Here is a 15,848-nt window from a genome sequence, read left to right as displayed (position 1 = left end):
CCAGGGTGGGGGGGACAGGGAGGGGAGGGTGGCCCTGCAGTCACCCGGCTGCCCCTGAGGTTCCTCAATGCTCACCCCTGGAAATGGATACTCCAAAGGAGCTTCTGGGACCTTTGCTACTAGACAGAGACATTCAAGCGATTCTGATATCTAAGTCTCTTTAATGTCAATAAACCAGAAATAGAAAGGGGAAAAGTAGGTGAGTCAAAACTGAAAGGTTCTTTTTAGTCTGCTTAGGAGAAAATCTAAGGAATTTTCTTCAACTAGAACACAAGTTTTCACCTTCCTGAGAGAGTTGAGTTGAGGTGTTAATGGGCACGGTCCTAAGGGGCAAGCCCTGGGAGAATAGATGTAAATCCAAGTTCACCTCTCTGCAGTTCCCGTCCTATTGGGGCAGGGCCAGCATGTGGGCTGGCGTTGTCCCGAGACCAGTAACCTGGATCTGACGCGGGACTGTCACAAAGGCATCACGTGAGGGGCAGAAGAGATGATGGCTTGGTGTGAGGTTTCTGGGTTCTGGTTGGTCTGGGCTTTTACCCTTGTCTGACTCCCTACTGGGTGGATTAAACCTGGGTCAAATTGCTTAACCTTTCCATCTCTCAGCCGTCTTTATCTAGTCGGATATGGAGATGATAATGTCATCTACGTGACAGGCTCAAGAAATTTAACTGAGCTCACACACGTTACCCTCAGCCCAGGGCTCAACTTGGAATGATGAAGCAATGTGGGCTCTCTCTTTTCTGTCGCATGAGACAAGCATAGCAAAGTCCAGCTGCAAATAGGGGCCTGACATTGATCTAGGCACAGAGAGAACTTGGGGCTTAACATAATCTGAATGTAACTTCTTCAACAAAATGTGTGTCAAGCTCAGACAAAAGGGAATTTCAAAGGCATTGACTAAATTTACTGTTAGGGAATGTTAAAGTAAAGGGTTTTTTTTTTTTTTTTTTATGGCTATTACAAATAAAAACTTCAAGGGGCGCCTGGGTGGCGCAGTCGGTTAAGCATCCGACTTCAGCCAGGTCACGATCTCGCGGTCCGTGAGTTCGAGCCCCGCGTCGGGCTCTGGGCTGATGGCCCAGAACCTGGAGCCTGTTTCCGATTCTGTGTCTCCCTCTCTCTCTGCCCCTCCCCCGTTCATGCTCTGTCTCTCTCTGTCCCAAAAATAAATAAACGTTGAAAAAAAAAATTAAAAAAAAAAAAAAACAAATAAAAACTTCAAGAGGGGCACCTAGACGGGTCAGTCAGTTAAGTGTCCAACTTGGGATCAGGGCCTGATCTCGAGGTTCAGGAGTTCGACCCCTGAGTAGGGCTCTCCACTGTCCACACAGAGCCTGCTTCAGATTTTCTGTCTCCCTCTCTGTCTCTCTCTTTCTCTCCCCTGCTTTCTCTCTCTCTCTCTCTCGCAAAAATAAACTTTAAAAATAAAATAAAATAATAAAAACTTCAATAAGTTGTCCTATTCAGAGTATGTTTGTAACTCGTAGCTCAAGAAGAATGGTGTTTCAATTTCAACCGTTTTTAGCCCTACTCACACCTGTTGGTCTGCAGACGGACTGTAAGTCTCTGTATGAGCCTTGAACCACATTACAATGTAAGGGGTAGTAGGGCCGATTAAGAAATAGTTGTTTTTAAGATGATTTTTAAAATGTAAACATACCATTTCTCTGTTTGCGGTCCTTATGCATCTAGTAGGATTTATCCAAATGCCTACGGGAATTTGTACCAGCAGCAGAAAAATTTGGTATGGGGACTACAGGCCACATGTAGAGATGTTGCTTCGTACATGGACCTCCTCAGAAGAATAACCTTAGTGTCATCTCCAGGGGGATTTTACTGAGTACGCATGGTTTTTCTTTGTTTTTCTTTCCTGCTTTAATGCAACATGGTGATGTTTGCCCTGCTGGAGGTGAAACACAGCTATAACTTCTATTTCACAACTTGCAAAACTGATTTAAGTTCTTCCCAGAGGTGGATTGCTTTTCCAACAGAGTATTTTGCTCCCCCTAAGAAGGTGAGGGTCCTTGCCCCCATCCCACAGTCTACCCACACTTCACTGGCCACAGAATCAGGCTGAGGTTAAGGAGAGGCCTTTACGAGTACACGAATGTCCCGCTGGGAATTTTGGAATCCCCGACCCCACCACACGGAGCCAGGGGCGCGCTCCTGCAGGGGTCTCCAACCTCAACTTACCCCTAGATAGTTTGGGGAGGAAGAACAGTAGAGGAAAGAAGTAAGTAGGGGAGGAAGACAGTAAAACGTTTTTGTTTGAAGCCCCCTTGTGTCCATAGAGCTAAAATGAAAGTAGAGTAAATCACAGAGGCGACGTCCTGAGGCAGACACCTGCAACCCTGTGTCTCGTTTGTGGGTAAAGAGTGAGTCTGGCCACCAGCTGGTTGCCACGTCGTTACTGCAGCCACCTTGCAAAGTTGCACCTTTATAAGCAACACAATTCAAGAGCGTCAAACGTTCAGATTGTTTCCTTTGTGCATAATCATAATTTAATCATGCTTTGAAATTTTTTTTAAATTTAAAGTCTCTTTCAATCAATTAAACTCATCACATTGAATATTTGCGCAATTCCTGCCAATACGCTATGCGAACGAATGCTTTAAAGGTTTGTTCGCAAGTTTCCCTTGAAGCCATTGGAGGCAGATCAACCCCTGATATTTGTGGGGTCCCAGGCTGAGGGTCCAAATGGAAGCCCATAAGTCATACGTGTCAATATTGAGAAGTTATAAATGAGCTGTGTCTGCAGCCAGGCTCATGTGCCCACCCGGGACTCCAGAGCCCCCCTCCCCAGGGTACCCCTCGACTGGGGGCTAAAGGAAGCAGGGAATCCAGCCTCTCCCAAAACCTCACCATGGAAGCAGAGTGTTGGGAGGGACGCTGTTATGGGGCCCCGGGTCTGCCCAGACTCCAGTGCTGGGTATGTGGGTGGCTGTCTTTAAGCAAAAGCAAACACTCTTTCATTTTCTTCTCATTAAGAGAACCTCACCCTTGTGTGCCCGCACACCCTCACCCCTTGTCTACTCCAATGCCCTTCCCAGGCAGCCCCCTTGGCTAAATCAGCTACCAGACTTTCAGAAAACTTTTGTGACATGACATTAAGTTGTAGAAAGAGTTTGGCAGTTGGCACATAAGCACCTCCGTGCAGTAGCAAAGAGAAACAGCAGGGGTAGGGTCACCATGAATGGGGGGCTTGAAAGCCTTGAACCTTCAGCTTTGAACTTCCCAAGGCCAAAAATGAACTGACACCCTTCCTGCCGTGACCCCCCACCCCTCACTGCTGTACCTGCACATGCCCTAGGCATTTTGGGCACCACCGTGAGCTCAGCAGCATGGTACCAGATATGGGCACGGTTTTCAGCTCCTGTGTCTCCCACCATGCACTGCCAGTTCTGGTGGCTTCACCTTAGGATCATATCCTGGGGCGCCTGGGTGGCTCAGTCGGTTAGCACCCGACTGTTGGTTTTGGCTCAGGTCATGATCTCGGGGTTTGTAAGTTCAAGCTCCACATGTGGCTTCACGCGGACAGCTTGGAGCCTGCTTGGGATTCTTTCTCTCTCCTTCTCTGTCTGCCCCTCCCCTGCTCTAAATCAATCAATCGATCGATCGATCAAAAGAAATATACCCTAAATCCTACAACTTCTCACCATCCCCGGCCCTTCCAAGAGCCTCATGGTGTTCAATTCTCTCCAGCTGCCATCTTGAAATGCTTAATGTTGGAACAAGAGACCTTGCATTTTCATTTTGCACTGGGGCCTGCAAATGACATAGCCATGTCTGACTGTCAACTCAACTGGCTTGTAAGCCCCATGAGACCTGGGACCCTAACTCTTTTGTACACCGTGAACATGGAATTTATTCAACTGGCATATTCTTGTCTGGACAGACCAGGAAATACCCTTATACTGGCTGGGTAAATATTGGAACCCCTACCATAGGACCCCTCCCCAAGGCCTAAGGGACCTCCCTTAGGGCCTCTCCATGATCCAGCAACTAAAGAGTTAACACAGGGGCCTCCAGGAGCTGCTCCAGCCCCTCAGCCAGCCCCTACTTTGAAGGGCAGCTCCTGTGCCCTGGGGGTGGCCGCACATGTCCACTGGTGGTACCTGAGGGCCCAGCACAGCGCCTGGCATCCAGTAGGTACACAGTAACATTGTTGCATGGATAAGTAAACTCCTTTGTTCATTCGGTGACTAAGTGGGTACCAAGAGAATATTGCCAGACCAAGGAATAGGCAAAGATAGGTGTGCAGTGGGAAAAGGCTCTGCATTTTGGCCAACAGCGTGTGAGCCGATGGGAGAGACTCTGGGTGCAGGGCTGGCTACAGAATTGGCAGGGTCCAGGGTGAAGGAAGATCCCAGGTCCTCCTTCAAAACACAGGCAAAAAAGCTTTTTCTTCTTTTCTGTTCTCTCTCTCTCTTGATCTGTCACAGTGTCTTTTATTTGCCTACCTAATGTCACACTACCCCGAGGGGCATGGAGACACTCTGAGGGGTGAATGCATAGCTTTGCAGGTGCCTGGGGCTCGCACCGAACCCTGACCCTTCCTCCGTCCATGCCCAGCCCCCACCAGGAACGAAGGGTGCCAGTGATCACTGGTTGGGGCAGGAGAATGGGCAGCTAAGGTCCCATCCCAAGGAGAAGGGAGTGTGGGGAGACAGAGACGATGACACAAATCAAGGCTCCGAGTCCCCTAGTGCAATGTCCGTGGGCCCATCAGGCTTCACTTCTAAAACGCAATTCAAAGACAGACTGATTAAGAATTTCAGGATGGCGACTGGAGAGCGTTAGCACCGAGCACAGGGCCCTGAGCGGCCGTAGTGGTCTCACACCCATGTTAGATGCAGGCTCTGTCCTCCTCCGCAGGTGCTGTTTTCCCCGGGGGGCGCCTGTGCCTGGGATGGGTGGATCCCGGGGCTGGCGGGGACGCAGGTGGAACCCTCTCCCCTTCTCTCCGCAGGAGCTGTGAGGGCCTCCAGTGTCTTCCCCATCCTCAGCGTCACGCTGCTCTTCTTTGGCGGGCTCTGCGTGGCGGCCAGCGAATTCCACCGAAGCAGACACAATGTCATCCTCAGCGCGGGCATCTTTTTCGTCTCTGCAGGTGAGCTTCCGGCCCCGGCCCCGAGGTCCTCACAGGCACCAACCCCCAGCCAGGCCCACAAGGACAGAGCAGTGCTATTCAGGGTTCTGTCCAGGGCAAGAGCGAGAAAATACTCCGCTCGTGTGAAGAATGAAAAGCCAGGGGCTCCTGGGTGGCTCAGTCAGTTGAGCCTCCGAGTTTGACTTCTGCTCAGGTCATGATCCCAGGGTCGTGGGATGGAGCCCCGTATCAGGCTCTGCTCTGGGCATGGAACCTGCTTGGGATTCTCTCTCTCCCTCCCTCTGCCCCTCTCCTCTGCTCTCCCTGTCTCTCTCTCTCTCTGAAACAAAATTAAAAAAAAAAAAAAAAGAATGAAGAGCCACAGACTTCACTTAGAACCAAAGATGCTGATACGTGAGGGTGGCATCATAGGAAGGCAGGAGACTAGGGTGGCAGGATCAGCTCAGAGGGGGACAGGGGCTGACTAGTGACGGTGACCCTTGAATGACATGGGTTTGAACTGCGCGGGTCCACTGAGGAACGGATTTTCAGTAAATGCATACAGTAGTGGAAATGATTTTTTTAATGGCATTTTCTTTTCCCTAGCTTACTTCATTGTAAGAATACAGTATAGAATACATAGAACAAACAAAATACGAGTTTGTTGACCGTGTTCTCAGTAAGGCTTCCCGTCAACAGTAGGCAATTAGTTAAGTTTTGGGAAAACCAAAAGTTAAACACAGATTTTTGACTGTGCGGCGGGTCAGCACCGCTAACTCCCCTGGTGTTCAAGTGTCATGCTTGCGCGTAGGGTGGGGGGCAGGTGTGGTGCGTGTAATGTGTGACCTGAGGGACTGGTTCAGTGTGCTTTGACGGGGTCCGCCTTTCTGTTCACTTGGGCACGTCTGCATATGTGTCTGGCCCTTTGAGACCTGTCACGGCTTTCCAAGGGCTCAAATCCTCATATTGTTCAAAGCGTCTCCGGGAACCAGGTAAAAAGCCAGCAGCCCCGGATGCCCTCTGGGAAGAGCTCATAACCAATACCTGGCCTGTCCAGAAGGTGGCGAGAAGGATGAGTCAGTTCGGGAAGGGGCCCTATGCTCTGCCTTCTCTCTCCTCCCCCCATTTCCATCCCTCCTCCACCCGCCTCATTTCCTCTCTTACCCCTGCGTTTCCATCCCCTCTTCCATCTCTTCCCACCCCACCCCTCATCCAGTGCCCTCAGGACGAATACTTTAGAGAAGCATAGAACAAGGTGGGTGGGGGAAGGGGACTCAACTCCGGTGGTGGCCTTCCAACTTGGCCCAGTGATGGCAGACTATTTAGCAGGGTGGGAACAGTAGAAGAAGAAATGGTGTGTAAAGGGGGGGCTTTCCTTCTAGATGTTAATTCTGGCTCTACCTGGGTGAGCCTCGGGAACCTCCCCGACTCCCCATACCCTGGTTTCTTCGACTGTAAAATGGGAAATAATAATAGTATCCACGTCTCAGTGTTGTTGGAAAGAGGCTGACCATAAAAAGCACAATATTATTTTATTTTCTTTTTTAAGTTTATTTTTTTTTTTAGTCATCACTACACATGACGCGGGGCTCGAACTCACAGCCCCGAGATCGAGAGTCACATGCTCTTCCGACTGAGCCAGCCAGGTACCCCCCAATATTATTTTCTAGTATTGGAAAAGCAGCAACAACATGGCTCCAAAGTCTAAAACCCAGCGCCCTGCCCCCCTCCTAGACCTTGCCCCCATTCTTCCCCCACTGTTTGCCCTGGGAAACAGGAAAACGGGGAAGTTGAACCACACCAAATCCAGCAACAGACCAGAGAGAAAGCCGCCATCTTGCCATGGGGATGTGGTCAGCCCAAAGGTGGTCACGGCCCCTGACCACGCTCTGTGTGGACTGACGGTAGCAACTGGCAAACTCAGGAATTTGTGTGGCTTTGAGGCACGTTCTAGTCATCCGCGGCCTGTCCAGACCCGCTGGGCTTTGACTGACCCAGTGGATAATGCATTGTGCTGACATTCGGGTTTCCCATGTGGGAGAAGGATCATTATTTTGTCCCCCAAGGGGATTGTCAGGGAAGAGTGTGTCACCAGCAACTTCTTTCTCACAAAGGGTATTGTGAAAGATGGCAGGTGGATCGGACACATGGGGACTGGGAAACATGAGGGGCAGCGGTGAAAGCCCTGAGGAGAAGCCAGATGCTTGGGGTCTATTCCTAGACACCCCCATCTCCCAAAGGAATGCTGAAATGCTTCCATTTTTCCCACCTATAAAATGAAAGTGTCAGAGGATTCGGCACTCTCTAAGGCTCTTTTTTGCTCAGCTCTTCTTAGGATCTGTGGTTTCAGGCAAGCAGTCAACAACCTTTTGTTGAGCACCTACTACGGGACAGGCACTGTGCATAATACTGAGGAGCATGGGCTCTGAAGCCAGGCTGCAGGGTGCAAATCTTGGCTCTACTACTTCCCAGCTGTGTAACCTTGGGCAAGTCCCTTCACCTCTCTGTGACTTAGTTTCCTTATCTGAAAAGTGGGGGTAACGATGGCCCTACTTCTTGAGGCTGTTAAGAGGCTCAAATGAGTTGGTATTTGTAAGATGCCTAGGATAGCACCTAGTACACAGTAATCACTTACTACATAGGAGCTGCTGGTATATACATTGCACCTGTTAATTCTCGGGCAACTCAATGTGCCTAGTCATTCAGGAAACACTCTTGGCTATGGCCAGGCTCTGGGCTAGGAGATGGGGCCAACGCCATGAACAAAGCCAGCCTAGGTCGGCCCTCAAGATGTTGACAGTCTAGTGGTTGGGAGAAAGTGATTGCCCACCTACATCTTGTTCTTCCTAAAATTTGTTACTGAAATCTAAGTGCGCTGTGGCCAAAACACAGTCCTGGGTTCAAATCCCACCTCTACTATTTTCTAGCACTGTCAGCGTGGAAAGTTACATATCTTCTCTGTGCCTCAGTTTCCTCTTCTGTAAAAGAGGGTTAGAGGCACCTGGCTGGCTTAGCTGGAAGAGTGTGCAACTCTTGATCTCAGGGTCGTGAGCTCTAACCCCACGTTGGATGTAGAGATTACCAAAAAATAAAGAAATAAACTTTAAGAGAGGATTAATTTTTTTTAATTTTTTAAGTTTATTTATTTATTTTGAGAGAGAGAGAGAGAGCATGCGTGCACACAAGTCAGAGAAGGAGAGACAGAATCCCAAGCAGGCTCTGTGCCATCAGCTCGGAGCCTGATGTGGGGCTCAAACTCACAAACTGTGAGATCGTGACCCAAGCTGAGACCAAGAGTCAGATGCTTAATCAACTGTGCCACCCAGACTCCCCAAGGGAGGAGCAGGTCGGTTGTAATATCTGAGATGGTGCATGTTAAGACTTTGTACAGTGCCTGGCACATGGTAAGAGCCCTATAAGTTAATGGCAAGTCACTTGGCTTCCTGCCTCCTTTAACCTGGTCTGACATCCAGGTCTTTCTTTGAACTTCTCCCCCTCCCCCTCCCCCTCCCCCTCCCCAAAAAAGGCTTCCTTGAGGGGCTTCCCAAACTTTGCCACCAGAAGTTCCCTGCTAGCAGAGGAGAAAGAAAACGTGGCCCTGGGGACTCGGGGGGCATCACTAGAGCGCCTTGAGTGAGCTGAAATGTCTTTGAAGTCTGTCTCCCATTTACACTTAAAAATTCATGTGAATTCTGCTCTCTCCTCCTTATTATATCCATGTTCATTTTAATATAAAAGAATGTGTCTTCCCCACTAATCTTCAAGCCGAATTGACACTCCAGAAAGAGAAGGAGTTTTTCATCCTGTGGTTTCCTGCAGCCTGACACGGGGCTGTCTGTGTCAACGCCCATGTTTAGAAATAGCTCAGTGATTAGAACTTGCTGCCTACCTGCTGGATGCCTGCGTAGGATCATGCCTGCAAGAGGAGACGGGGCAGAAGCAGACCCCCCAGCCCGCCTTCCTGAAGCAAGTCCTAGATGGAGAATGAATGGCCAGAGATCATAATCCAATATTAACTCCCCTCAATGCCCGTGCACCAGCAGGTCAGAACAGCACTGGAGCAGAGTCTCGTGGCCCCTGCCGTGCCCAGCTTTAACCCTTTAGTTGATGGACCACTGGGGAGACCTTGGGGATCCACAAGAAGAGTACGGAGCAGTCAAGGACCAGAAAGGGAGCACAGGAGGCCGCTGGATCTGGTTATTCACCAGCTGTGCTAGGAACTGTAACGAGGGCCTCATTTAGCCCCGCCCTAAAATTGGAGGCAAGGAGATGCCAGCCGATATACCAACTCCCCCGAGTCAATGTTGGTATCACGCCCCGGAAGAGACAAAAAGAGAGACTCAACCTTTGGAACAATAATGTGAGGAAGGTGGTCAGAGATCATCACAGCCCCTGGGTCCTCAGGTTCTATTGTTTCTTCTTACCACTCCCTAGAGAATCAGCTCATCTCTAAGTGACTATTTCCAGGGCTACTCCGATGGCACTTAGGGACACTAAGTCTGCAGGCCATGCCTACTGGGGACATCGGCTTTGCGCTCCCCAATTCCTGATGCTCAACCGACAGCTAACTGAAAGCATTACCTTCTCCGGTGCAGATAAAAAAGACTTAGTCAGCTACTGGTCCCTTCCCCTTGGACTCGTTGGGTCCCCCAACTGCAGGTGTGGACCCATCTATGTCCACCGGACAGCTGCATTTAGACTCTCGATAAACACGTCCGCCTCAGTGCATTCCAATCTTTCCTCTTCTCTGAACCTGTTTTCTTTGCTGCCTCTCATTTTAGCTCAGGGTGTCACCTCATCATCTAAGCTAACACCCTAGCAGGTCACTCTTGATTTCTTCTGTCACATTATGTAGTCAGTAGCCTTTCAGCTCCTGGCTCAACCCCATTCAATGTCACCTTGTTTTCAAACCCCGGGGGCGCACCTGTCCTGCCTCCCTTTGCTCCGGAACCATTTTACATGCGTCTCTGATAGAGCCCTCACTGTATTTTGCTCTAATTGCATTTACATGTCAGTCTCTCCTACCCACGGTGAGGCATTCAGAGGCGGGTACCTGTACCTCCTTCATTCTGCCATCCTCATGACTTAGCGCCAGAGATCAGGTTTTGATGGAATGAATGGCTCGTATAAGGGAGAATGCATGCATCCCGGAGCTCGCCGATGCTCGCTACAGGAATAGGGCGCATCCCATAGCTGAACGCAGGCCACCGGGGACCGAGCAGCAGAATTCTTCACTTCCCAAGAGACGGACCTCGTGAGACATACCCCGTGGTGGGATTTCCCAGCCATAAATCCATTCACCCGTCTCCCTGTTACCTCCACACTTTCTATAAATATTTCAAGGCTCAAAGTTACCGCAGAGGTGTGTGAAAGATGTGTTTCTCTTTTCCCTTCTTTTAGGGTTAAGCAACATCATCGGCATCATAGTTTATATATCAGCCAATGCCGGAGACCCCGGGCAGCGTGACTCCAAAAAAAGCTACTCCTATGGCTGGTCCTTTTATTTCGGGGCCTTCTCTTTCATCATCGCAGAAATCGTGGGAGTTGTCGCTGTGCACATCTATATAGAAAAACATCAGCAGTTACGTGCCAAATCCCACTCGGAGCTCCTGAAGAAATCCACCTTTGCGCGCCTTCCGCCCTACAGGTATCGATTCCGGAGGCGTTCAAGTTCGCGCTCCACGGAGCCCAGATCGCGAGACCTGTCCCCCATCAGCAAAGGCTTCCACACCATCCCTTCCACTGACATCTCCATGTTCACCCTCTCCCGGGACCCCTCAAAGATCACCATGGGGACCCTCCTCAACTCCGACCGGGACCACGCTTTTCTACAGTTCCACAATTCCACGCCCAAAGAGTTCAAGGAGTCGCTGCATAATAATCCGGCCAACAGGCGCACTACGCCCGTCTGAACTGACCTCTGCCCTCTGGCCTCCGCCCCAGCACAGCCGCGGGGGCAGCGAACAGAGGTGGCTGGGAGGTTGCATGGCATGGTCCTCGTGATGGTATTACTTTTTACAAAGAATGAAACCAAATGGACTCAGCCCTCTCCCAAACTTGGCCCCGGGCCCTCCGGGTCCTACCCCCCTCCCCCAACTCCCAACCCTCCCCCTCCAGGCCCCCCCCCCACTTTTCAAGCCAGCCCCATGATGTCATTTCTCTCTCTGTGTATCTGTGCCAGATGTTTTCCTCTCTTCCTTCTTTACTGGAAGGACCTCCACATTCTTCCCTCCTTGGAAGAGGACTTTACTCAAAGTCACGGGTGGTGGCTTGGGGGGGAGGGGGACCCCCGATTCCCCAGGCGCGTGCAGTTGTCCCCATTGCCCACTCACGTGAATCCTCAGGACCCCAACCGCCCAGGTGGCCCTGAGGGAGGCATTCACCTTTACGTGTTAGAAAAACATGACCAGAAATCAAAGATGTCAGAGCCCTGAAGCAGCTAATGTAATAAGCACTCATGTTATTAAAGGTTTTGCCTTGTTGTAACCAACCAAGCTGGGAGTGTTCTGTTTCTTCCGGCTACTTCTTGCACAAACTCCCTGCCTGCCGTGGGACTGGCTCGCCTCTGTGTGAGAAGCTGAATTCTGCTCGTCACACACTAACCACCAGGAAGGCTCCCCACCACCCTGTCACCCCTTGAGGCCAGCAAGGTGCTCCCCCGACCAGTGTCAGAGTCGGCGAGTCCCTCCGCTGAATCCCTGGAGGCTAGCTGGGGGCAAGCAAGCTGGCTCTGGTACCCAGGAGCTCTAGGCCCGGGGCGAGTGCACCTGACCTTGAAGCCTCAGTCTCCTCATCTGTACAATGGAACATGGTAGAGTGTTCTCCACAGAGTTGTGAGGCTCAAACAAAATGTCATGTGTAAATAATCAATACATAGGTTTTTAATTTTTGGATGCATTCTAAGCAGAGTGAGCATTGTTTGAGTCAACGTGCACTGCTCTTACAAAACTCCTGGTTTTAGGAGTTAGGCTTAAACAACAGATATTTGCTGCTCATCCTTCTGGGCTGGGAAGTCCAAGATCAGGGTGCCGGCAGATTTGGTTCTTGGTGAGTGTGGGGTGTCCCGATTGGGTGGAGGCCGGTGGCGAGGGCTGGGCGAGGATTCGCCCAAAGCAGAACAGAAGAGAGAAGCGTTTATTGAATACACCACAATGGGGGCAGCGGGCAGGACAGCACAGGAGAGGCCGTCCTGCCCCAGGAGGTGGTGACGGGCCAGAGTCACAGGGCAGAGTCAGGGAGGGTGGGGTTGGGGGGGGGGGTACGGATTGGTAATCTTAGGTGGGTTGCAAGTAGCCCATTGGTCAGCTGCATAGGGCCTTTGGCTTAAAGAGCCTCTTTGTATCCAGCCAGGTGTCACTGTGGGCCCTTTGTCTTGTCAAGTCTGTTGCCTAAGAGGCTTTCCTTCTGGCTTGCAAATGGCCCCTTCTCACTGTGTCTTCACAGCTCGGAGGTGGCAGTTCTCTCGCTCTGTCTCTCTGTCTCTGTCTCTCTCTCTCTCTCCTTCTTCTTCTTAGGTAGTCACTATTCCCAGCACAGCCCGCCCCCCGTGGAGCCCTAATTACCTCCTCATAGCCCCATCTGCAAATACCATCACAAGGAGAGCTAGGACTTCAACATATGAATTTGGGGGTTGAGGGGGATACAGCAAAAGCATCATTGCAGGAAGACAGAAGCCAAATAGATGTTCTATGGGGGGGAGGGGGCCTGAGGGCACGGGGGAAGGACATTTGAATATTTTGAATATTCCGTACCAAAAGGCAAGAGAGGTCAAAGTCACCTCTGCCAACACTGGCTTCCTAGAGGGCTTTTGGCCCACGCCAGATGCTCATACTTCCGGAGAGCCTTCCCACCTAGGGCTGCGATCACCGCAGAGGGCACAGCGATGGTCCCAAGAGCTCACACTTACCTAACGCTGTCACGTGCCAGGCTGTGATCTAGCAGCAGACACGTACTTCGTTATTTAATCCTGCCAGTAATAGCCCCATTTTTCCCAAGGAGGAAACTGAGGCAAGAGAGGTTACATGATTTGCCCAGACTTTACCATGGGACAGAAGGCCTGGGGAGGGAGGCGCTGGCCCACACCCACGCGGTGAATTTGTAGAACACAGACTCCCAACAACTCATTTCATTTAACCCTTAAGGGTCGTCACATGCAGGGGCGCCTGGGTGGCTCAGTCGGTTGAGCGTCTGACTTCGGCTCAGGTCATGATCTCACAGTTTGTGAGTTCGAGCCCCGCGTCGGGCTCTATGCTGACAGCTCAGAGCTTGCTTAGGATTCTGTGTCTCCCTCTCTGTGCTCCTCCCCTGCTCACACTTTGTCTGTCTTCGTCTCTCTCAAAAATAAATAAACATTAAAAAAAATTTTTTTTAAGAGTCATCTCGTGCAAATTACACTCACATACATCAAATTATCTCACTGAATCCTTAAAACAACCCCGTGTGCAGTAGGAATTACTATCCTCATTTTGGCGAGTGAGGGAACAGAGGCTTGAAGAGGGAACGTGTGTAAGATGCTGACGAGCGGAACCGACATTGATAGTCAGCCTATTGATGTGACTAATGTGAGTGACTTCCTGGTCTACCAGGATTTTCCGGACCGGCCGTCCGAGCACTACCCTCGTCAAGTTTTTCATAGGCACATACTACATCGACAATTACCTGTCGACCGTTTTTCTTTACATCGACTCGTTTTACTTCAATAAATAGATTTGATAGTTGAACTTTATGTCACTGCTTTGAAAGGAAAACTGGAATTGTTCGCCGTAAGGAAATGGCAACTGGGAAAATAGACACAATCAAAACAAAGCAAATCACGCCGTCCTCTAGCTGCTGCCCGTTCTAAGCTGACGGCTGCTGCCTGATCTTTGTAAGAAGGATGTAGCCAAAGTGTTAGACAGATGTTAGAGATACCCTCTCACCAGGGAAGACACTTTCCTCGGTTTAATCAGAAAGATGCGAGGCGCACTGGGGAGGGTAACTGTCTCAACTACGGGACCGGTGTCCTCTAACACTGCAGAGGTGACTCAGGTCCCATTGTCTCATCCCTGGCTTTGGGCTTCGAGGCTTCAGGCACCCTTGGAGAGGGAAGGATCTGAGGGATGGAGTGAACAGGTGACGAATCCTGTGAAGTAGAACAAGCCGCAACCTGGAGCCCTGGGAACTAGGACTTTATCAAAAACAGGGCATCTGGGGAGATGGGGACGGAGAGAAAGGTCCCAGGGGCTTCACTAGTCAGACATCTGCTCTGGAGGCCAAGTACAAACTACAGGTACAAAGGCCAGAGAGCAGGAAGACAGAAGTAGGCCCCTGACCCCTGGAAGGACCCCCTGCCCACCTTTCCCGCATCCTGTTCCATCTAAGGTCTGCTCCCTGCAAGGCTTTGGCGCGTGCGGCCTCGGAGACCTAGGGGGCTGACATCAAATGAAGATTAATATTACCACTCGCAGTTTGCAGTTTCCAGCCCGGCCAACCCCATGAGGAGTATTCGTGGTCCCTGGCCCCCACTCTGTGTGCTGTGAACTTCACTTCTTTTGCCTCTTTTAATCCTCACTTTTGAGATAGGTACTCTTGTTGAATTGTTGATGTTGAAACTTGCACCAAAGCAGGTGCTCAAAGCCGTGTCTGCCTGATTCCAAAGCGTAGGAAAGAGTCACCGCCTAAGCCTTGCCGACCACGATTCTCAAACCTCTTGCTCCTTACTGAGTCCCTCATCTTCTCCCCCAGCTGCGGCTCCGTTTCCCAGCCCGCTCATTTCTGGACCCGCAGCATCCTCCGGCCAATCTCAAGACCAGAACCCCTGGGTGTCTCTGTCATGCTCTGTGGCCCCCAGAGCTGATCTCTGGCCAAATTCTGTCTCTACCTCCCCAGAGCAGAGAGGTGGCTTGGCATAACCTTCAAACCCACACACGCTGCAGCTGCGTCTGCCCCTTTTGAATCCCAACTCTGCATTCATCAGCCGTGAGAACTTCGGCGGGGTAATTGCCTTGTGCTTCAGCCTCTCCGTCTGTAAAATGGCCACAAACACAGTACTTACTCCTCAGGTATGCTGTGAAGATTGGATGAGCTTACACTCATAAAACACTTAGAAAAGTGCTTGAAACACAATCACCATGCACATGTTAGCTATTGTTTTAATCCAGTTCTCAGATTTCTATCTTTCCTATTTAGGCCCTTTCCCACACAGACAATTTGATTTTCCAGATCTTATAACATTTTCTTAACGTTTATTTATTTTTGAGAGAGAGAGAGACAGAGCGCGAGCAGGTGAGGGACAGAGAGAGAGGGAGACACAGAATCCAAAGCAGGCTCCAGGCTCTGAGCTGCCAGCACAGAGCCCGACGTGGGGCTCGAACACATGGACTGCGAAATAATGACCTGAGCCAAAGTTGGGTGCTGAACCAACTGAGCCACCCAGACGCCCCTGATTTTCCAGATCTTATCAACACACGCCTCTGCTCTAATCAGGGCCCACAGTCGGCCCTGGCCGTACCGCACTTACTGCCTGTGCACGGGCTTTGCCGATGAGTATTATTCCTGCCTGAACTGTCTGTCCTTGTCTTCTCCAAATTCTGTCCAGTCTTCAAGATCAAGATCAAGCCTCATTGCTTCCACGAAATCTTTGGTGACTCCTCAGGCCACACGATCTCTCACTCCCGTGCATTCATTCATTCATTCATTCACCCATTCACCTAGCACTTACTATCGAGGACCTACTGTGTACCAAAACAGCCATAATCCTCACAGGTACAAGCCCTGCCCT

General features: G+C 50.6%; 1 protein-coding gene across 1 annotated transcript in view; it reads left to right on the top strand.

The window, feature by feature from the left end:
- The window catches only part of CACNG3 (calcium voltage-gated channel auxiliary subunit gamma 3), an 84,309-nt gene extending 72,730 nt beyond the window's left edge, over positions 1-11,579 (top strand). Inside the window, exons 3-4 of the mRNA XM_043560269.1 lie at positions 4,970-5,110; positions 10,490-11,579. Coding sequence (XP_043416204.1) covers positions 4,970-5,110; positions 10,490-11,001 — 653 coding nt within the window. The 3' untranslated portion in view covers positions 11,002-11,579. The remainder of the gene's footprint in view (positions 1-4,969; positions 5,111-10,489) is intronic.
- The last annotated feature ends 4,269 nt before the right edge of the window (positions 11,580-15,848 follow it).

The sequence above is a fragment of the Prionailurus bengalensis genome, chromosome E3 (genome assembly GCF_016509475.1).
Source record: "Prionailurus bengalensis isolate Pbe53 chromosome E3, Fcat_Pben_1.1_paternal_pri, whole genome shotgun sequence".
NCBI lineage: Eukaryota > Metazoa > Chordata > Mammalia > Carnivora > Felidae > Prionailurus > Prionailurus bengalensis.
The sequence above is the reverse complement of the archived record's forward strand: the minus strand, read 5'-3'. Positions and strand labels throughout refer to the sequence as shown.